This window comes from Phaenicophaeus curvirostris, chromosome 3 (genome assembly GCF_032191515.1).
Source record: "Phaenicophaeus curvirostris isolate KB17595 chromosome 3, BPBGC_Pcur_1.0, whole genome shotgun sequence".
NCBI classification, from domain to species: Eukaryota; Metazoa; Chordata; class Aves; order Cuculiformes; family Cuculidae; genus Phaenicophaeus; species Phaenicophaeus curvirostris.
In genome coordinates this window covers 37,008,471-37,030,853 of record NC_091394.1, presented here as the reverse complement: position 1 = coordinate 37,030,853, position 22,383 = coordinate 37,008,471, and the positions used below count along the sequence as shown (strand labels likewise).

Here is a 22,383-nt window from a genome sequence, read left to right as displayed (position 1 = left end):
AAAACACAGAAGAGGCCCTAGAAATGCCCACCCCTCACAAAAGAAACCCAAGGAGCCATGAACGCCACACCAAGGAACTTTTTCAGAGATGTAAGGAAAAAGAATAGAGAAAGTCCATTATCAGAGAGCCCCTTCCCTACTGAACTTTGTGATGTTGTGGATAACCACACTAGGTGCGGCTAGGAACAGGCTGATGAAGTGACTTTGTGTATACAATACAGAGATAAACCCTCATAAGAGCAGAGGAAAAGCTCAAACATAGAGCACAACAAGGAGCTCTGCTGGGCTGAATATACCCTGGGATGGCAGTTGAGAAGCCCTCCTAAGTTTCAGTACCAGCCCTAAAAATGACTCTCTGTATGACTTCAGACAAGAGGGATTGCAACTGAAGGACAAATTTCACCGTGCTTTGGTGGTAACAAAACCTAATGATGCTAATTTAGAGAGCCCACTGTACTTGTTGCCTGAAGCAACCTTGCTATAAATGCCAAATCAAAGTAGGCTACAGCACTGTGCCACTTGTCTCTGGTTAATTTACTCCACAGTCTTATTTCTCCTAGTCATATTAAGATGGGACAACTCCACTGCAGTCAGTGGAGTTTTACTGCTATAAAGGCAGTGTGTGATCATAATCAGAATTCTGATGTGTAACGTGGATAGCAGTTGGGCAAGCCTCTTGTGTTGCCAGTGGCTACCACTGAGGAGAGGCTGGCTCAGTATACAAAGCCCTGTAGCAGCAACAGAATATCTGCTACATCCTGTGAGATGGCTTAAAATATCCATGAAAAGAATCTCACTTTCTTTTACAGTATGTGGGACTTGGATGCAATTTACAGAAATATCAGTTCACAATGGATAGTACAGAGCAGGTTTTGTCCCATTTAAATAAATCCTACAGACCTTGTTCATAACAAACCTTGTTCATATAGCAAACCAAACTGGACCAGTGCATGGCTGTAAGCTTTACCATAGTGACCCATAGTCTTTAATTAGTATCACACTCCTTTGGACAACTTAGAGAGCTAGCACTCCACCAGGCAGTCTGAGGACAGTTCCAAGAACAGTATCAGACCATTTCCAATAAGCAGAATGAATGAAACCCCTTGAAGCTCACACAGGGTATCTAAACAGATGCTATGTGTAAGCCACACTCTGTCTCCTGCCTTGCAGGAACTGAGATTGGGCTGGGTCCATTTTATTTATCAGCACAGACAGACTCTAAACATATTCCATAAGCCAAGGAAGATCAGCATCTTATTAATTATTAATTGCTGTGATTACTTATAATTTGAAACCTGCTGAAATCAAATGGGAATGGATACTGTCACTTACTTACAAGTGAATTGTACCTTGAATGAGAGGTTCCTACTGAATTTAGTACGGGCCTGGGATTTAGCTTATGACTAGTGGTCTACCCTAAGATCTTTGAATTTAACAAAAATGCTTAATATCATGTGTGTCTCTTCACTTCATAACAAGTCACCTTCGTGCATGTGGCTGGTCTGCTTGGCACAGGCATGTAAGTCAGGGGTGTCAGTCCCACCCCTCCCATTTCTGGTGGCTATCAAGGCCACCAAAAGCCCTAGTGTGGATGCTGTAATACTAGTGATAGTTCAGAGAAACCCCCTTATCTCTACAACCAAAAGAAATCTTCTGCTTGCATTTGCAGGGTTTGCTGAGTTAGGTCTCTTGATCCATCTACTGGGAAACGCTATTCAGCATAGAAAAGGCCCAAATTCAAACAAAATAATAAAAGCAATTTACACTTCTCATAAAAAAAACCCAAACCTCAGGGCTCTTTTCCCAAATGCACTGCTTCTCCTTAACAGTGAAAGATCTTCATCACACATGTCCTGCAGCATGTTGTTCTTTCCAGATATGGGATTTTGCTGGAAAGTGATGACACAGTTTGCGGGAGCATTTGCCAGCTGAGCAATGCTTTCACTACTGCTCACCACACTCCTTAAACACGCATGCTAATTATGTTACAGGCTGTCTGTATGGAGCTATATGAGAGTACAGTATTTCCCCAGGAACCACAGCGAAGAACAGCATGTGTCTTCAGTTGTGTCAGCTGTGCATCTGCTGTGACCAGGGTTTCTGTTGATAAATAATGACAACCTCATTAAGCATTTACCCTAGAGGTGTTTCTGGTGTTCAGAAGTGCTTGTGCTTTAAGGTTATCACTGAATGCCTTTTTCAGTACCAAGGAGCTGGTGAGGAAACTGGTCTTATTTAAATTAGAAGAGAACTGGGCATGAATAAAAAGGGGTGGTTTTAACACCATGTGCAATTAACACAGTACACCACCAGTGGCTGACCTTGAGCTGGATTTCATGCCACTGATCACAATGCTTTAAGCCCAGAAGTTTAGTCAAGTTTTCCATACACTTCATTGTCCTTGTAGCTAGTTAGCACTTCAACAGTTTGTTTATGAAGATGTTACCAGAATCTGCTAAAAGCCTCGCCAAAGTCAAAATAAACAACATCCACTGCTCTCCCTTAACCCACCAAGCTAGTCAATTCATTGTAGAAAGTAATCAGGTTAGCTGAGCATGATTTTGTCATTGTAAATTCATGCCAACTGCTTTCAGTCACCTTCTTGTCCTTCACACATGTGGAAATGGTTTTCAGGATTATTTGCTCCATTACCTACCCAGGCATCAGAGTGAGGCTGACTGACCTGGGGCTCCCCAGATCCTCCCTTGGTTTTCCCAAAGACAGGACTGACATTTGCTTTTTTAGTCCGAAGGAAGCCTTCCCCACTGTTCCCTTTCCCACCTGATCCTGTTCTTCTGAAGGTAAGTCTCCACTGCTCCCGACTTTCCCAAGGATCTCAGAAGCCTGGCATTCCTGAGGCAAACCTTACCAGAGAAGACCAAGGTGAAGATGGCAATGAACACCTTTGTCTCTTCCGTGTCCTTTGTCATCAGATCCCATTTATGAACTCATTTCTACTGTGAAATACAATGGCATTTACAATTACTTTAACAGGATGAAAATCACAAGGACGACAGTAGCTCTTGGAAAATCATAGGCTGAAGTCAGATACTTCTTCTTGAGACATGGTAATAACTATTTGCATTATTATGACCACTTCTCTCTTCTCTCAAAAACATCAAGTTCAGGAAACTGCCAGAAGACCTACAAAGCTACATTGGCCTTGGTCTTTTCAGCTACAGTGACTTACAAGTTCTCTCCTGAGTGCATTGTTCCATTTGCTTTCAAGTATAAATATAAACCAATGAAGAACAGAAAAGAACAGCTCTGAAGGAAAGTAGCTGGAATAACTTACATATGCTAATTTCTGAAATTAGTGTTAGCTCATTGGTACTTACAGGATAAATACCAAAACTGCATACAGCCTTGCTGAACAGCTCTTTTTTCCATAGCACAAAGAGATAATATGGAATCACTGCAGGTGTAAAGAGGAATAGCAAAGATGCATAATGAGATTATCTTCATTTCTGGCTACGATATTAATGTGATTACTGATCATACTCTTTCTGGTGTCCATACTTGAGAAAGGACACAGAAAAAGACAGCAGTGATTCAGCAAGAAAGCGTAATTTTAATTACAGAAAATATATCTTGAAGTCAGAAACTGGAGGATTTTGTATATTTTTAAGACAAACAGAGCTGATCTGAGAGACCTGACTAGTCCATCGGTATGTGCACACGCAGAAAATACTGGACATCAGCAGATATGGTTATCTACAGAAACATAGCATGGTGAGATCTATGTGTGGAAACTATAATTAAAATACTAGAAGTGAAAAGAAGCAACAGACATGGATTTTCTTTGGCTTACAAGTATCACCGCTAGCCTCCACGTCCTACTCCCCATGACAGTGCTGACCTTTTGAATTCACAGTGCAGTGCAGTGGCTTTTTTCTTTCTTCCCAGTATCACATGCCTGCCATGTGGGCAATGAGAAGACATGGTGCCAGGCACAGACAGAAAGCATTTGTTTTTTCTCCATTCTTAATCCTCTGCTACAGGCATGCTACTTTCACAGGACCCATTCTCATCAGTACACCCGGCTCCTGAACAAAATGTTATTTTATTTCTGAAAAGTAAGCAGTGGAGATATGGCTATCTGCCTGAAGGAAAAATTTTAGCAGTGTGTTATATTGTTGAATCCAGTGGAGAAATCGCCAAGTGAATAGTGCCTGTGAGGCCTCACGCTTGGTCATATTGAACTATCTGGGAAACTTGGGCAAAGAGGTGTAGAAGAGCTCCACTGGAGGCAGGGTGTTCACCAGACATCTGCAATCTTCAGATAAAAAAAAAAAAAAAGCACTATCTCATTCTCATTCTACAAAGTGTCTGAGGAAGGGAAGCCAACTGTCCTCCCATGCTTCAGTTTCCAGTCACTGGCAAGGCTTAGCTCATGCATTTTCCAAATAAGTCTAAATCTTACAACCCACTGACTTCATAATTAAATGTACTTTAAGGCTTAAAGCTCCCGTGAAAGTCATATCGTATGATACCTAGTACCCCTGTACTGATCCCTCTTGTGGCAACAGATTTAGACAGGCCCAGCATGTGTAATAGTGCTGCTATGGGGGTTTTATGACTGTGTGTTAAACAGTGGTCATCCATTGAAAATCGTCACATAAAGTCACAGATCAGGCTCCTCTGTGCTATGGAGGGAAAAAAAAACCAACACAAAAACCCAAAAAACCCAAACTCCTTATTGCTTCTCTACATGTACCGAAACAGAAAGCAACTGTGCAGAGCAGCTCCAGGTGCTGTGACTGCTCTCCTATGACCAACCAGCTGCACTTTTCTCAACGTTTCTAATGCCAAAAACACGTTCCAGACCTTTGCTCTGCGGTCAGATGGGGAACCATTTCAGAGGGTCCCTTTGCCCTGCAGTGGGATGAGGACCCATCTCAGAGGGTCCCTTTGCCCTGCAGTGAGTTGACGAACCATCTCAGAGGGTCCCTTTGCTCTGCAGTGGGATGAGGAACCATCTCAGAGGGTCCCTTTGCTCTGCAGTGGGATGAGGAACCATCTCAGAGGGTCCCTTTGCCCTGCAGTGGGATAGGGAACCATCTCAGAGGGTCCCAGGAGCCGCGACACGCTCATTTTTACAGCAGGATGAGAGGCAGCGAGAGGCGCCAGGGGCCAGAACCGGCCTTTCACGGTAACCCCGGCGGCGGAAGGGGAGGGAGGGAAGGAGAGAGCGAGGGAGGGCGGCGTGGGCTCTGCCCGCCCCCCGGCGCCCGAATGTCACCCCGGGGCGCCATTTCACACTGTCACAGGGCGGCTCAGGAGAGGGGGAGGGCTTAAAGACCATCCAGTTCCAACCCCCCGCCATGGGCAGGGGCGCTTCCCACCTATCCTGCGCGCAGGGTCATTGAATGGTTTGTGTTGTAAGGAGCCTTAAAGAGCGTCCCGTTCCACCTCCCCGTGGGGGTTCGGCTCGGAAGGGATAATTCAGTTCCAACTCTGCAGGGACGCCTCCCGCACGCCCCGCGCAGGGAACGGGTCGGGTTGGATGGGACCTTAAGGATAATCCATCTCCAGCCGCGGGCAGGGACGCCTCCCACCCGGCCCCATTCCCTCTGCCCTTGCTTCGCCCTTCCCGCCGGGCGCTCGGCGTCCCTCTCTGTCCCCTCCCCGGGCAGAGAAGCCCGAGCCGGGGCCGTAGCGCTCCCTATAAAGCGATGCCCTATAAATAGGCGGCGCGGAGCGCGGCGCGCCCGGCTCGGCCCGCAAGATGCCCCGCGTGGACGCAGACCTCAAGCTGGACTTCAAAGATGTCCTGCTCAGACCTAAACGAAGCAGCCTCAAAAGCAGATCAGAGGTGGGGCCGTTCAAACCTCGCATGCTTATTTTTTTCCTTCCTTCCTCCCCCCACCCCCCCTTCCTTCTCAGCGCCTTAACTTCCCTTTTAACCCCCCCTCCCTGCTTTATTTTTATTCCCCAATCTAATGTAGCGGTGCCCTCCCGATCCAGGCGCCCTGTGGGTGGGTGGGATGCGGCTCCTGCTGGGAAGAAGGGGGCTGGGGAGGAGAGAGGGAGCCCCTTTGGAGCGGGAGGCGCTGCAAGCCGGTGCCGCGCTGCCCTCGCCGCTCCCCTGCAGCAAATAAAAGGCGGGGGGGGGGGAGAAGTAGGGGGCATAAAGGGAGAGGAGGATGGTGTTTGCCCCTAGCAGGTGCTTCTGTGGGTTACTGCCGCGCTGAGTGAGTGTGGGGTGATCTCCCGTCTCTGGGGGAGAGTGGCTGCCCGCAATAGGGCGGCTGCGGGGGCTCCTCTTGGGAGCCTTGTAGGCGTGTGTGTGTCCCGGGGGAGCAAGGGGGTGTCCTTTTGGGAGCCCTGTAGCTCCGTGTCTGTGCCCTGTTGGGCACCCCTGCAGCTGGGGGGCATGAGGGTGTCCTTTTAGGAGCCCTTTAGCTCCCTGTCTGTGTCCTGTTGGGCTCCCCCCGCAGCCTGGTGGAGGGAAGGGATGGTGGGGTGCCCCCTTGGTCTCCTGTGCCACTGCAGGGAGGGTGGTGGGTTTTCAGGCTGGGTGCCCAGGAACAGAATGCATGTGTGTGTCCATTTGAGGACTGCCCCTGCAGCCAAGGGAAGTTTGAGGGGTGTCGGGTAGGGTGCTCCACAGCCATAAGTGGGGTGTCAGTGTCTGCTTGGTCTCCCCTGCAACCAGGGTGGGGAGTGTCTGGTTGGGAACCTCGCAGCCACATGTATGTGTCCCCAGTTGGGTGCCCTGGTCTGGGGGTGTGTGGTTGGGCTCTCCCCCTGCATCCATGTGTGTGCCCAGTTAGGCACCTCAGAGCCAGGTGGGAGGAATGGGAGGTGTCCAGTTGGGTACGCCACAGCCAGGAGGATTTGAGGGGTGCTCACTTGGGCTCCCCTGCAGCCAGGAAGGGATGTGTGTCTGTGTGTGTGTCTGATTAGGCTTTGCTGGAGCTAGGGGGGAAGGATGCATGCCCCAAAGCTGGGGGGTGAGTGGGTCCCCAGTTGGATGCCCTGCAGATGGGGAGGGGGGTGTGTGTGTCCCCAGTTGGGTGCCCCACAGCTCGGGGGGTAGGGGCGGGTGAGGAGTGTATGGTTGGGCACCCTGCAGCTATAGAATCATAGAATGATCTGAGTTGGATGGGACCTTAAAAGGTCATCCAGTTGGGTACCTCTCACTAAACAGGGCTGCCCAAGGCTCCATCCAACCTGACCTTGAACACCTCCAGGGATGGGGCATCCGCAACTTCTCTGGGCAGCATGGGCTGGGCCAGTGCCTCACCACCCTCACTGTGACAAATTTCTTCGTAATGTCTAGTCTTAATCTTCCTCCCTTCCAATTTAAAGCCATTAAATTGGGGGGATGTGTTTCACATGACTGCAAACCCCCAGGACCTGCTGCTGTGTGACCTTTGGGTGTCCAGTTGGGCGCCCTGCAGCTGGTGTGTTTGTGCCCATGTCCAGTTGGGCACCTTGCAGCTGAGGAGGTGGTGGGTGTGGAGTGTGTGTCTGTCTGGTTGGGTACCCCACAGCTTGGGCCAGTGGGCATCGCCCCCCTCAGCCTCAGGGGTCATGGGCAGTGCTATTAGCAAAGAACTGATATGCTCTTTTTTAAAAAATAGTGAAGATCATAGAATCACTAGGTTGGAAAAGACCTCTTGGGTCATTGAGTCCAACCATTCTTATCTGCCACAAAACCCTGTCCTTGGGTACGTCGTCTACCCATCTGTTAAATACTTCCAGGGATAGGGACTCAACCACCATCCTGGGCAGCGTCTGCCAGTGCCCGATGACCCTTTCTGTGAAAATTTTTTTCCTGATGTCCAGTCTGAACCTCCCCTGGTGCAGTTTGAGGCCATTCCCTCTTGTCCTGTCCCCTGTCACTTGGGAGAAGAGGCCAGCTCCCTCCTCTCCACAACCTGCTTTCAGGTAGTTGTAGAGAGCAATAAGGTCTCCCCTCAGCCTCCTCTTCTTCAGGCTGAACAACCCCAGCTCTCTCAGCTGCTCCTCATAAGGCCTGTTCTCCAGCCCCTTCAACAGCATCGTTGCTCTTCTCTGGACTCACTCCAAAGCCTCAACATCCTTCTTGTAGTGAGGGTCCCAGAACTGAACACAGTGTTTGAGGTGCAAAGATGCCGGGGAGTGCTTCCCATGGGTGTCCCAGGCTGGGTTCCCATCAGCTGGAAGCCCAGGGTGCATGGGGTGCGTTTCACCCTCACGACTGTGAACCCCCCAGGACCTGCTGCTGTGTGACCTTTGCAGGCAGAGCCCAGCCGTACTTACGCTGCCCGGGCTCTGCGTCCCTGCTGGCCCGAGGCCACTGTTAGCCAAGATACTGCTGTAGTTACTTCTCAGGAGGGATCAAGGAAGACCCTAGGGAATCCCCTGAGGATTGCCTCTCACAAAGAGATGGCTGCCTCAAGGATTGAAGGTGCCTTCTCATTTACCTTGTATAACCCCAAGGTTAGCAAAGGATTTAGCTTGACTAATGAAGGAATTACGTTGTGTTGGGGGATGGAAAGAGGATTAAGCCTTTCTCTGGGGGAAGCGGAGTTGTGAGAGAGAGCGAGACAAATCAAGTGAGGTAGCAAGACAAGACTGGAAAGGGGAGTGGGGTGGCCGTGTTTATTGCAACCCCATGGCCAGGGGTTGTAAGGGCGACACCCATACAACATTTTTTTTGCTATTATGAAGGTGTAAGACTGGGGAGGCCCTCTCGGTAGAAAGGTAATCTCGGGCTTGTCATTTTCTTTTATAAAGAACGGTGTCCCAGCTGAGTAACTCCCCATCACGTGCAGTTGCTAGGGGACCTGTGGTCCCTTTCTAAAATTCCTTCTGCTGGCCAGGCAAACAGGTGGAGCTGTGCTCCATCCAGCAACACATGCCTGCTTCAAGTGCTGTGTTTTGCATATTTAGCTGTGTGCAGGCTGCGGAAAGAAGGGCTGCCGGGAAGGGAAAATGATAGGAGGAACATGAGCTGATAGAGCAGGGTTGTAGTGGGTGGCTGTGGTGACCTGCTAAAGACATTTCACACGAGGAAAAAGTGCATGTCATGAGGGGGGTCAGTGAAAACCGATGAAGGTTAAGAAATTGGACACCATCACTGAGGCTGTAGCAACGAGAATAAACAGTGTCCGTGCTAGCCAGATCTGAAATGGACAGCCCCAGGCTGCTTCAAAACAAGAACATAAATAAATAGATCTGGCAGAGGAACAGAGGCAGCATACTACAGTGCCTGTTACCCAGCAAGCTGCTGCTTTGAAGCTTATATCAGCAAGTATCTGGTTCTCTGGCATGAATGCCTCATTTTGCACAAGGATAGGTTTTATTGCGGTAACCAGGATTAAGTAAGCTTCTTAGAGACATGATTTGGGGTGTTTGCAGCTCCTCTTGTAGGCTGCTGCGTTGGTGCTTGTTTTTGGTTCCTTGTGCTGTCTTCATTTTCCATGATTGTGTTCTCTTTTTGAGAAGATACCAGAAAATTTGAAGCTTGAATTCATGTGTCAAAATTGGTTCAAGGGATGATTGGAGTTGGAGCAGCACTATCTGTCTGTGGGGTCTTGGTACTCGCATAGCCTGCTGTTCTTGTCTTTGCTGGACTTGCCTCTGCAGGCTGTCCTTTTAAGTTTACCAGAGGAGTGTCCCGTAGGAAGTTTAGTCATTAATTTAAACTTGTAAGTTCAACAAAGTTCAGGGAGCTATAACACAACAGCCAATGTCCTTTTGCTTTCATATGTTGAAGGTCTAGGTAGAAGTTATAAAATACATTTCATAATTTTCTTTCTAAAGAAACTCTTAACTGTTGTAAAATGTAAATTAGCTGTCAGGAAAGAGACAAATCAAGGTGCTACTAAGGAAAACCAGTTAGATATGTGATGCTCCTCTGTGTGTTCTTCTTGAGCACACAGTTCTGGTGATCTTTTCACAAGAATGGCATAATGTATTAAAATATGAACAGAAGATAGTAGCCTGGATGATCAGCAGTATTGACTGGTTTCCATATGAAGAAAAAATAAACATACTGGGATATACATTATGTAGAAGAAGCAGTTGTGGAGGATATGCCAAGTCTATGAAGTGAGGAGTGGAATGGAAAAGGTGAAACTGAGAAGTGGCTGTTGATTGTCTCTCACAAATCAAGAAGTGGGAAGCACTGAATGCAGTTATCAGGCAAAGGTTGTTTTTATGCCATGTATGATTAATCTTTGGAATTTATTGCTATGGGATATTGGAGAGGCTTAAGATGTGAAGTATTAAAAAAATTGTGACGCAAATTCTTTGTCAGTGAGTGGCTGTTTAGCACAATGGATTGGAGAGACCTTTGAAGGTCTCTGAACATCAGCTTCTTGGGACCTGGGAAGGCAGGCTAAGGAAAGAGTCTTTCAAAACTTGCCTCGTTCCTATGCTCCCTTCCCAGACATCTGGTACTGGCTGTTTGGAGAATTGGGGCATCACGTAAACATCTCCAACCCAGTGTGCCATTTCTCCTGGTTTAATAGGAAAAAGTCTCATTAGGGGAAGCCCTGCAATTATCCCTTGTAAATGCCTGCTGTTACATTAGTATCAGTTGTGTGGATAATTGCATGAGACCCATCTGGCTGACTGGCTAGAGGAAGTCACATGTGAGACGTTATAGTAAGTGGAGGTGAAAACCCCTGAAAGTCATGGCTTTGTGTTCCCTGCGTAGCTTTGCATCTTGTCTTGGTCTTTTCTTAAACATACTCCTCTGCTTCTTTCTTAAGTTCATTTCCCATTGTAAAACTCTAAGGCTGTTCTGGTACTATTGCCTGTGTAGAACTGATTGTGTGATACACTTTTTTTTTTCCTTGGTTCTGGTTAAAAAATTGCATTGACAGGGGGTAAAATGCGTTCGATTTTCATATTTATTTTCTGTGTATCTTCATACTATTTTCTTGTGCTAGGTGCAGCTGAAATTCCTGAAAGCATATTGTTGTCGGTGATAGGTGGAGAACTGGAACCTTTGATAGTAAATGGGAAGAAGAGTGAGTCTTCAGTAAGATGTATTTTAGCTTGTTCACTAAAGTGACCCTTCCCTTGTGAACTTACTCAAAATGAGTACCTGTTTTCCAGTATATCACTGAGGCAATAAGTTCTTTCTCATATACAAATCAATAATAAAGCCCTTACCATGTTAACGAATCAGAATGTAGCCTGCAATGTGACAGTACTCAAAATATGTTGTAGATAAATAATTGGAGTCTTATACTTTTTATATTGCTTCCTTTCTGGTGGTGGATTTCAATTCAATTCAGGTCTCTGAATTAAAGTGGAAGTGAAGTAATGAAAATGATGAAAGAGCCTTCATTCTCATTGATACTAAAGAGACTAACGTGATATCTTACAGTTGTGCATTTCTTAAAGGGTTTCTTTACCCCTTTTGCAAGATGCTAGGTAGACCAGTGGGAACTGATCTAAATTTGGTATTATCCCTTGCAAATGTAATAAGCCAGAGTGATTGTTCATATTGTATGGTGGGACTGCTGATAACTATAGCCAAAAGGAAGAGCTTGCTTTATCATATTGTCATTTACTTTAAAGACTGGGACAAAGCCCCCTCTGCCCTGGAGACAGAGGAATGTTCAGTTCTGACTTCTGTGGAGTTTGGACCTCAACTTGGGTTTCTCAGTCAGCCAAACAAAAAGCTGAGTTTATTTCTATGTAAAATAATCCACAGTCCTCATTGTCCTTTCTGTCCTTTCCAACTTCCTCTGACTTGTTTCTTTTTAGATTTCGATTATCATTTTCTTCAGCAAGAACTTTCTAACAGATAAAGCATTATTTTATATTCTTTCTTATTTGGAATACAGAGTTGTAACAAAATAAATAGTGAGATGATAGTAGAATGAAAGGAGGGAGAACAGGAAACGTGAAGATAATTTAAGCAGCAGCGTCCAAACCTGCTGTACCTGAAGTAAGTGGCAAAGCTCTTGTTACATTGCAATCAATTACTTGAAAGAATTCGTGTCTGTTCATTGCAGGTCGACCTCACGCGCACCTTCACTTTCCGCAACTCCAAGCAGACATACACAGGAATTCCCATTATAGTGGCTAACATGGACACTGTGGGGACATTTGAAATGGCCATGGTTATGGCAAAAGTAAGTCTTGGTTCTCATTTCTGCAACAGTGGGGAAGCCACTGAGTGACAGTGAACAGGCTTTGTTAATTTTTAGCTACGTTTGTTGGAGAACAGGGGGACATAAGTTAAAAAATCCAGAACAGGGGAGCATGTGTTAAATCCATAACAAGATGTGGTTTTGTTGCAAAGCAGCTGTGCTTTTACAGCAATACAGTTACCAGAAATGGGGGTCCAGATATAAATGTTTCAGTGGAGATGCTTCCTGGGAAGCTTCCATCTTGGGTGGAGCTTCTAGAGCTTAGTTTTTATGGTCTATGTTGTGCTTCTTCCCAGAAAGAAATTATTAGCTAACAATGGTTTTGAAAATGTAGGTTACTGGATAAAGCTGCAGCAGTCAAGAGTCAGCAGTTAATTAGCCTCTGGCCTCGGGGATCACCTTAATTTCTTGGAGTGCTTAAGTACATTCAAAATATTGACCATAGCTTCATGGAACATATCAGAAGCCCGATCCTGAAAGATTGGCTAACTCTGCTAAGTTACCTTTGAAGAGCCATTTGGAATTGCCTGGTCTGTTGTTCACTGTTAACATTTATTTCAACTGGGATGACACTATATTTAAAGTGGGAATTTTTGATATCTTGTTATTCCACAAATGAGGGGAAGATGACTAACTTGGACATTAATATCTGTTTTCTTATTTTTGCTAGCATTCAATGTTCACTGCAATTCACAAGCATTATTCTCTGGAAGAATGGAAACTCTTTGCTGCCAATCACCCAGAATGCCTTGAGGTACATTTTTTGTACTGTAAATTATTGTAAATTATTATAGTTTATTGCTTTGTTCTGTACTAACATACACTGGAGTCTCTTGGGAATGCTGTTGTCAGGCGAGGTTTTGGGAAATGAAGATATTTGCTGTTCTTAAATGCATCAAGGGAAGTGGCTTCTCCTGGTTGAGAAAGAATAGTTTGAGTCCATTATGAAAGTGCTTACATTAAGATGCAAAAAAGCCAAGTTTATATATGCCTGGAGTGGAAATAGAGAAGTATCCTGAACAAAAAAAGAGGAAATACTGGGGGAAAGTATTCCTGTGCTGTATATGCTCTGCTTCTGTTGCTGTTGGGAGCTGTGGTAGTGCTGGTGAAGGAAAAGCCCATGACCACAAATGCAAGTAGCCTTGAGTAAACCAAGCGTAAACTGTCTCTGCACACCCTTGTGCTAGGCAGAGACTTTGCTGTCAGGTGTGCAAGTGGACCCATAGTCTTCAGGCTGGTGGGGCCTGGGTGCTGGGCCCAAGCAGGGATGAGCATTGAAAGTTGTCAGAGCATGCATAGTCTGTTTACCTCCCTGCACTAGAGCTCATGCTGTGCTGCTACTAGCTATGCTTCCCACTTGTTCACAAGGTCCTGGCCTGAGCCATTCCAGTGAAGCACCATTTAGTAAATTTAAACACTGACTTAAGATCCAGCTCTTTCATATCCAGGTTTCTGTGTTCTTCTGGCAGGGTGCTATGCCAGGAGAGGCAGTATAAGAGTGTTCCTCACTGTCTTCCCTCCTCCTTAGAGTTCAGTGCAGTTTTGAAACTTCTGTGTAGAAAAAAATACCGTACAGCTGTTGTGTCTTTGCTTGTGGCACATTTTAGAATTATAGTATAAAGACTATTGACTACAGGGTTGTCTGAAAGCCAGCCTATCACTTAATGTTCATCAGGATTGCTTATATGTCACTATAGGATAGAAAGTGGTCTCAGGAATATCCTGTGTCTTAGCACTTTGGAACTTAGCTCATTTGTGGTTCATAATCACTGGAGAAGGATCTCCTAGTGATTAAATACTGACTTTCTCTGTGACCTTGGATCTCTGCAGACGTTTTGTGGGCCAGCAGCTGTGGAAACTATTTTTCTATTGGAAAGAACTTGCAGGAAGACAAAGGAGGAAGCAATCTGCTTGTTTTCAATGGTAGCTGACCCTGCCTGAGCAAGGGGGGGTGAACCTCCAGCGCACCCTTCCAAACTCAACTATTTGTGATTCTGTAGATTAAGGGAGTGTTTGGTGGACTTAAAGACCCGCATTCCACTCTCTAACAGTGCTCCAGATTTTGCTGCTCTGCCTTTCTGGAAATCTGCCAAGTCAGATCTTCTGTGTTTGTGTTCGTATGGGTATGGCTGGGTGTTCATCCATCTCAGGTCATTATATTTGCCTATGAGAATCCACTTGTGAATTAAGAGCTGATAAAATGCTAAATTTGCTTTGTCTTAGAGCCTTCAAGCTTAACAGAAACAACACACCGGTGTTCTCAGAGACGTCTTTATTTCATATTATATAGTATGCATTTTTCTAGTTTCCAGCCTGAGTCTTCTCAAGACTATGCAGAAAGAGACAAGCAAATTGAGTGTGTATCCCAGTTTCTAAAAACTACTACTTACTTCTTTTTTTTCCCTCCCTGTCTTTCTAGCATGTAGCAGCAAGTTCAGGTAGTGGAAAAGCTGATTTCGACAAGTTAACAAGCATTCTAGAGGCCATTCCACCAATCAGATATATCTGCCTAGATGTGGCAAATGGCTATTCAGAGCACTTTGTGGAGTTCGTGAAGTCTGTACGTGCAAAGTTTCCACATCACACCATTATGGTAAGTGTGTAGAAAGGGTGGAGGGTGGTGTGTGGGAATTCTGTCCAGGAATGGGGCCCAGAGTATGGTTGGTAGGCACCAGAAGCTGTGTGATAGCTCCATCAATTTCTAACTCCTCACTAAAAAAAGGCAAAGAAAGAAAGGAGGAAAGAGAAGAAAAGAGGTCTAACTCAAACCTCTTGTCTTACAGACAAATATCGTTACAAGAACATAGATGGCATCTCTATTCATGTACCCTTTCAGTTCAGCAGGATGTTTACTCTGAACCACATGATGGCTGTTTAATAACGTGTTGGCATTGTCAGTCTTCCCTTGCTGATAATTTTTGTGGGAATGTTCAGTGTGCAGTCTGATACAGCAGTTTGATGTTGGCATGACAGGCTGGGTCGATCAAGTTTTTTCCTACTTGCATCCTCTTTCCCACACCAGATGTGACTTCTAATCATAAAGTGTGTAGGTCTGTTTTGGTGATTCTGAGCCGAGGTTTGCTGTGGGAATGTGCCAACATCTGTGGCAAATGGAGGCCACTGGCTGTTTTCATCTATTAGATCACTATGAAGACAGCTGAATGTAGGCTATTTCCTGCCTATGATGAGAATCATAGAAGTGCTATGCCATTGTGAATGGGGTCATCAGGGAGCAAAATAGTCAATGCTGGAGGTTTTCAGGCTCTTTCTATGATATTACTGTCCTTTCTCATAGCACTAATGCCATGCTTCCCCCACCCCTTTTGCACTGAGTAGGGTGTTTGCATCAACATGGGACTTCTTGCAGCAGAGCCCTGCTGCTACTGCTTGATTCCCAGGGCCCTTGAAGAAATGTCTGAACTTGTTGCCTTGAGAACAGCAGAAATTCTCAATCAAGCAGATTCTTAATGAGGCTACCAGCCTTTCTTCAAGCCAGTGCAGAAAAAAATCATGTGCTTAGGCAACACTTCCTCACATTTTTATGCCAGATGCAAAGTCTCATAGATGTGAAGTCAATGTGAAGTAAAAATGGTCATAAAGGCACCCTCTGACTTGGTTCAATAAGGAACTGTATGTTCAAGCAGCTTAGGAGAGACTACATTCCATCCTCCCACGTCAGACAGCAGCAGCGTTCTTTTCTCTGATGGTGACACTGAAAATGGAAGTGGGCTGAAATGCCTGTGGGGTTCTGGGTTACCATAGACTTAGTGAATAGGCATCTTTCAACGGCTGCCAGCAGATACAGGAACCTTTTTGGTATGGCCATGTTTTCTATAGCTTTCAGGAGAGCTGTTTGAAATACGAAAGGATGGATGTGGGCTTCTTGAGCTTCCTTCTCCTAGTACACTGCAGTAAGGGAAGGACTTGTTTCCTTGCTTTGGATCTGAAGTATTGTCCCCGATGACATCATTACTCCAGTGTCTTTGGCTTGATGAGTTGTGGGAGGGAGCTTTAACCACATAGTTAAAAATAAAATCTTCCCTGTCAGGAGAGAAAAGAAAACTGGGTGTCATCCCCTCCTCCACCTCAGCAGACTGCTGATTTGGCTGACTGAGGAGGGAACTCAACCAAGATGAATTGCCCAGAAGGCACAGAAGGTCAATGTCGAAATCTGGTATCAAGCCCAGGGTTTAGTCCAAGATCCTTAAGCCAGTCTCATCCACCTCCCACATCTGTTAAGCTACCTGCTTAGTTTCTCTACTTCTGTGACTAACGTGGTTGTTACTTCAGGTCTCCTTGTCCTCAGAGCACCACCTGCTTGAGCACATACACACCCCTGACCTGTTCAGTTGCCTTCTCTGTTTGTAGTTGTAGCTCTGTTCTCTGAACATGGTTAAGTATGGCTCATGTTTCACATCTCCTGCACAGGGATAGTTTTCATTCCTAAAAGCATGCTAACGAACTCTGGGTGTTCAAAAGCCTTCTGTTTTCCATAACCTTTAGAGTCTGTGCAGTCCCTGAAAGCCTGTGATGCAACTTGGGACACACACTTTGGGGTAGGTTCTTTGGTTCCAAACAATTTGAGTTTACACTCTGTGTCTAAATGGCCTTTTGATGCTGTTCGTGGCTGAAATGCAGGAGCTCATCTAGGCTTCTTTTTATGATATCCTGGAAGGCATCTCCTGCTGCTACCTATTCTGTCTGCTTTGATGTCTCTATACTGTGCTTGCAATATGCTCTCTGCTGTTGTGGCTTTCAAACAAAAGGGTTAGCAGTTAAACAGAAGGTATAAAAATAAAGAAGCTTTCTCATAGCTGGAAGTGATCTCCAGGACCTTGCAGGCTGTCTTGTTTGCTTTCCTGAGCAATGACAATCCATTCCACAGTCAGCTGGAGCGCAGTACATAAGAGTAACCCAAACCTGGGTCTTGGGGAATGCATGTTCCTGGGGCCGTGTAGCTTTAGCTCTGAGGCCGAAAGGTGATGTGCAAAGTGACTGTGGTTAACGTAGTGCTCTGTGGCTGATACTCCAGTGCAGGTGAAGGGTGTCTCTTGTGTAACAATATTACAAATGCATGTATTTGCCTTTTTAAATACTTGCTTTTATAATCTCATTACCTTACTTTTTTTTGGATCTGACACAAGCTCTTTTCACACCTGCCTTTCTTTTTAAATTAAAAAGAACATCCATTTCTCTGTGGAACACAAAGGGTAGGGAAGACAAAATGGGGTATGAAAGTTTAACATGACTTGTTTTAAATCACTCTTGAGATTGCAGATGGGGGAAGAAACAGTACTGAAATCTCCTCAGTGTCTCTCAGATGCAGCACTGCCTCCCAGAAGCAAGAGTAGAGGTCCGGTGAGGTGTTTGGCAGTAGCACGGCATCATGTGCTTGGGTTGTGCCTACTTGCTGAAGTCTAAAGCAAAACTTCAGTTGACATTCAGCATGGAAGGTCAGAGCCTTTATATTACAGTAAGCCTAGTCTTTATTTGTTAGCGTAATTGTAGACATTAGGGTTCTTATGTTTCACTGGAAGTCTGTTTAGCAAGATAAGATATCTTTGCCAGCAAGCTTTGCTCAGTTTTTAGCCTGAATTTTTCTTTTTGTGGTGTTCTCTTTTAATTATACAGAAGAAACCCTGGGGAGGAGAGCAGGGACTGTGGCAGGAAGGAAAAGGCTGGGACAGGAGCGTAGTTGGAGATGCAGTAGCACCCACAAGATGTAGACCAGATAGCAAAGCAAGCAGGATCGCAAAGCAGGAACAGAGGGGAAATAGCACGGCCCAGAAACTGTTGCTTCGCTTGGAGTAAGTAGCAGAACTTCTCAGGACCTTAGTGGAGGCAGAATTCAGTCCTAGAAAGCCATGCAGACTGCTTGCAGTTTCTCTGGAACTAGCAGCAGAGTCAATCCAGTTGTGGCATGTCCATCAAGGGTGGGGTCTCAGAGCAGGACCAGCTTGGGTTCCAGGGCAGGAGACAGTGATGCTGCTGAGGAGATCTTGGGTCAGTCCAAATGCTGAGTGCAAACACTCACTTGCTCAGCCTCACAAAAGTCACCATCTCTCCACCTTATGGTAAAGTACCCCTTGTTTAGAGGGTGGCAAATGTCCTTTGGCAGAGTTCCTGATAGCATGGAGGCACAGGCTGTGCTTCCCTCTAGGATACAAGAAGAAAGTTTGAGAGCTGTTGTCACAGACGCTTCTCCCCAGCTTGATCCATTGCCATTTGCCAGCAGCTTTCAATCAATGCAGCAGTGTTCCTGTCTTAGTCAGTGTGAGTCGATATTTATAGCATGGTATTATGAGGTGCAGTATCAAATGCCTGACTGAAATTCAGAGGCACTGCCCTACTGCGTTCACTAATTTTGTATCTGTCAGAGCAGCTGTAGCCTTTATAATCCTGTTAGATGAAATCTTGATCCCATTAAAGTCAGTAGTGAAACTCCCTTTGACTTCACTGAGGCCGAGATTTCCTTCAGGACTGACCCACACTTCAGTTATCCTGGATAGTGCTAGAATGAGCCAGGGTGACGCTTGAAACCTCAGTGCTGTGTGATATTACAGCTGAATGTCACCCCGAGTGTGTGAGGCCAGGCCACAGCCAGGGTAATTTGTTCTAGTCCCTAATAACTGACCACACTGAAAACATGGTTTTCCTGGCTTTCAGTTATTACTGATGCTGTTATTTTACTGCTGGGGTAGCAAAGTTGGATTAACAGTAAGGTAACTTCACTACAAGAAGAATGTTAAGGCTCTGGAGCGTGTCCAGAGAAAAGCAACGAAGCTGGTGAAGGGGCTGGAGAACAGGCCTTATGAGGAGCAGCTGAGAGAGCTGGGGTTGTTTAGCCTGGAGAAGAGGAGGCTGAGGGGAGACCTTATTGATCTCTACAACTACCTGAAAGCAGGTTGTGGAGAGGTGGGAGCTGGCCTCTTCTCCCAAGTGACAGGGGACAGGACAAGAGGGAATGGCCTCAAGCTCCACCAGGGGAGGTTCAGGCTGGGCATCAGGAAAAATTTTTGACTGAAAGGGCCATTGAGCACTGGAACAGGCTGCCCAGGGAGGTGATTGAGCCACCTTCCCTGGAGGCGTTTAAGGGACGTGTGGACGAGGCGCTGAGAGGCATAGTTTAGTGTTTGATAGGAATGGTTGGACTCGATGATCCAGTGGGTCTTTTCCAACCTTGTGATTCTGTGATTCTGTAATGACTGAACTGTTTCTCTTTCAAAAAAGCCAGTTCTGCAGCAGATTAGAAATGGATTTCTAATCCATTTACATGAGCTCATCATTAAGATGAGCACGGTTTTCAGTGCTACAGTATTTCCACTAATTGTGTTCACTGTCTGCTTGCCCAAATACACTGCAAAATATGCTGTCTGTAGCAGTTTCTTTGCACAAGTTCCAATTACTTTAGTTGCTTCATATTCTTAGCTCGTTTTAAGAGGCTTTCATCTCTGTAGTCTCAGTCTTTCTTTATGTTTCAGATTTGGTTTTTTTGGTTGAAGTATTCTGGCTTTACCTCACAGATGGGGCTTTCAAAAGCTCTTTTGCCTCAATTTAGTTGTCATCCTGGCATCAGTGGTAAAGTAAGCATTGGTTTCAGTGGAAGCAGAGTTCAGCTGGATGTGAGAAAACGGCTTTCCCCACCCTTCAACTGTGATACTAGAGTCTCTTCACATACAGATTGGTGTGCCCTTCTTGTAGTGGCTTTTTGTGCTCTGAGGTCTGCAAAACATACCTAAAAGAAGGCAAGCCGGTCATTGGCAGGTTGAAGTCTGCTATGCAGAGCTCCACGACTTCCCTGAAAATTTGTTAAGGATCTGTGGATTCAGAAAGGTGGGAAGCACTGATGTGTGTACATGCATTCCAGGGAAAAAAATAGAAAGTAGGCTGGGGCATAAGTGCTTTTCCCTGCTAGGATGAGCATTTTGAATCAACATATGCAATTCCAACCCTCTCTAGCCGTATCTTAACACTAAACATCTGGTTAGCATTTCCGAAGAGGCAGTTTGACAACCCAATATACTCTGCTGATAAGGAGGTACCGCTGTTTGCGTTAAATATGTATTTGATTCCAAATCTCATGGGGCACTGACTTTACCCATTCATTCCTGTTTATGTATCTGTTGCGTGCCTTCCAGCATTTCACCAGCTTGTGGGTAGCCTTCTGCCTTCCAGGTATGAACTGTTTCCTTCATGCTGTGAGCAGCGTGCTCTTGTCACCCCACCTTGGAGCATACAACACTTAGTGTATCAAATTGCCTTACTGAGCAGAAAGGAAGCAGCACTTTGCTAGAAACACCATACCTATTATATATTCTTTATCTCCTGACTGTTCTGTTATATTTTATTTTTAATCAATATCGTGCAGTTCTGAGTGAAGTTAAGTGGTCTTGCATCACAGGCAGCAAATTTCTGCGTAACAGTGTCATTGTCTTTGTAAGTGCCCCAGGTGATACCTTGTCAGGCATCACCTAATAAAGCTGGGAAGTAAAATTCATTAAAAATAAATAAATAAATGTTGAAATAAGAGCCAAAAATCAGTAAGTGGAGAATAGGCCTTGCCCAGCATTCCTAGGGCAGCTCCTGTTGACTTTAGCAGGTTTTTTGTTTCACTAAAAACTAAGAAAACTTTCAGTAACAATTTTGGGATTTGCCTCCTCCTCTGCCTGTATCAGTACTGCTATAAACACTGGAGTGTCATTATGTAAGGGGGTTTGTGAACATTTCTAGATCCTAAATTCAGGTCTCCACAAATAGCCCATCTCAGGAGAGGCACAAAGCAGCTGATGTGTGCAACTGCACTAGTGTTTCATGCAGGTTTATTTTGTAATAAACCTCCTCTTGTCTCCTCACAAATGAGCTGTGGAAGTTTAACCCTATGGTTTAGTGTGTTTTGTATTCTGTATAAAGATGGCTAAGTGATGTGTTAAATAGAGGAGCTTTGCAGCTTGGTTTCAGAGGTAAAAGAGGGTGTGATGGCGACAGCCGCAATGGCTGTTTTTACAGTTCGAAAGAATTGTTTGCCTCACTGTGCTTCGGGGACAGATTCAAATGTTCTAGGTCTGAAAATGACCAGCTTTTCCATCACAGCAGTGTAACCTACACTCATTTGTTTTTCAAATGTGTTATGTCCATGGCAGTCTGTTGGCACCATCCATCTCGACCTATGACTCTAGTTACCCTTTGGCTTTCCTCCTGGCTGCATCTGCTCAAAGCACCCCCTGTGAGCCTGCAGAAGAGGGTTTGTGGCCAACCAGATCAAGTCCCTGGTCTTCCTAGCTACATGGACTCATAGCCGTTAGCTTTGGCACAGAGAGGGGATGGCTAACAGGTGCTCACTGGGTTGGTTTCTGCCATAGCCTCGCAAAAGAGTAAGGGCACGAGATTTGTCTTCAGGACCTGAGTGGCAGAGGATGCATCAGGGATGCTCAGCTGCTGTGCCTGGTGCACAGCCACCAAGGGTGGCAGGGACAAGTTTCCTTGCCTCCCTGAGCACAGGGACTGCCTTGGGGCCAGCACCTCCAAGGCCTTCCTCTGAAGGTTGCCCAGGGAAGTTGTGGCTGCCCCATCCCTGGAAGTATTCAAGGCCAGGTTGGATGGAGCCTTGAGCAGCCTGATCTAGTGGGATGTCCCTGCTCATCACAGGATGGTTGGAACTAGATGATCTTTAAGGTCTCTTCCAGCCCAAACTATTCTGTGATTCTATTCTTTGTTAGAGAGGTGGCAGGTGGGCAGGGCTGTGCAGGTGGGGGTCCTGTCACCCTCATGGCACAGTGCCACCACTCTGAAATGCAGCAGGCACAATGCCCTGGGGTAAGACAAAAGAGGAAGACCAAGGCTGAGAGGGCTGCCATCAACTTCAGGAAGAGGTATCGAGGATGGAAAGGAGGAAAAGTGCAAGGAAAAGAGATGGTACAGAACACAAAACAATTCAGGACTTCTTTCAGAGAAGATGTCACTGCAAACAGCATGCTCTCTACATCTCTGCAAAGTTCATGCAGAGGGAACAAACCCCCTTTCTTTCACCTGTGGCATCACCACAAATGAGTGTATATGGTATAGGTGCCCTTATTTACAGTCTAAATGTATACATACCAGTTTTGGCACCAACATACAAAATAACAAAAGTAATACCTTCCTTACTCTTTCAGTACTCAAAATTCTAAATCCTAAAGGAAAATGAGGTTTGTTGGGGTTTTAAGTAAGTTTTGAACGTCTTCCTGTAAAGGCAGGTGGGATGGAAGCCTATAGGCTGTTCTTGTGGGCAGGGCAGGAGAGG

The 22,383-nt window shown here is 45.7% G+C and overlaps 1 protein-coding gene across 1 annotated transcript in view; it reads left to right on the top strand.

Moving 5' to 3' along the window:
• The first annotated feature begins 5,701 nt into the window (after nt 1–5,701).
• GMPR (guanosine monophosphate reductase) overlaps nt 5,702–22,383 on the top strand; it is a 49,592-nt gene continuing 32,910 nt past the window's right edge. The window contains exons 1-4 of the mRNA XM_069853691.1: nt 5,702–5,815; nt 11,967–12,086; nt 12,775–12,858; nt 14,524–14,697. Of these exons, the coding sequence (XP_069709792.1) occupies nt 5,729–5,815; nt 11,967–12,086; nt 12,775–12,858; nt 14,524–14,697 (465 nt within the window). The 5' untranslated portion in view covers nt 5,702–5,728. The remainder of the gene's footprint in view (nt 5,816–11,966; nt 12,087–12,774; nt 12,859–14,523; nt 14,698–22,383) is intronic.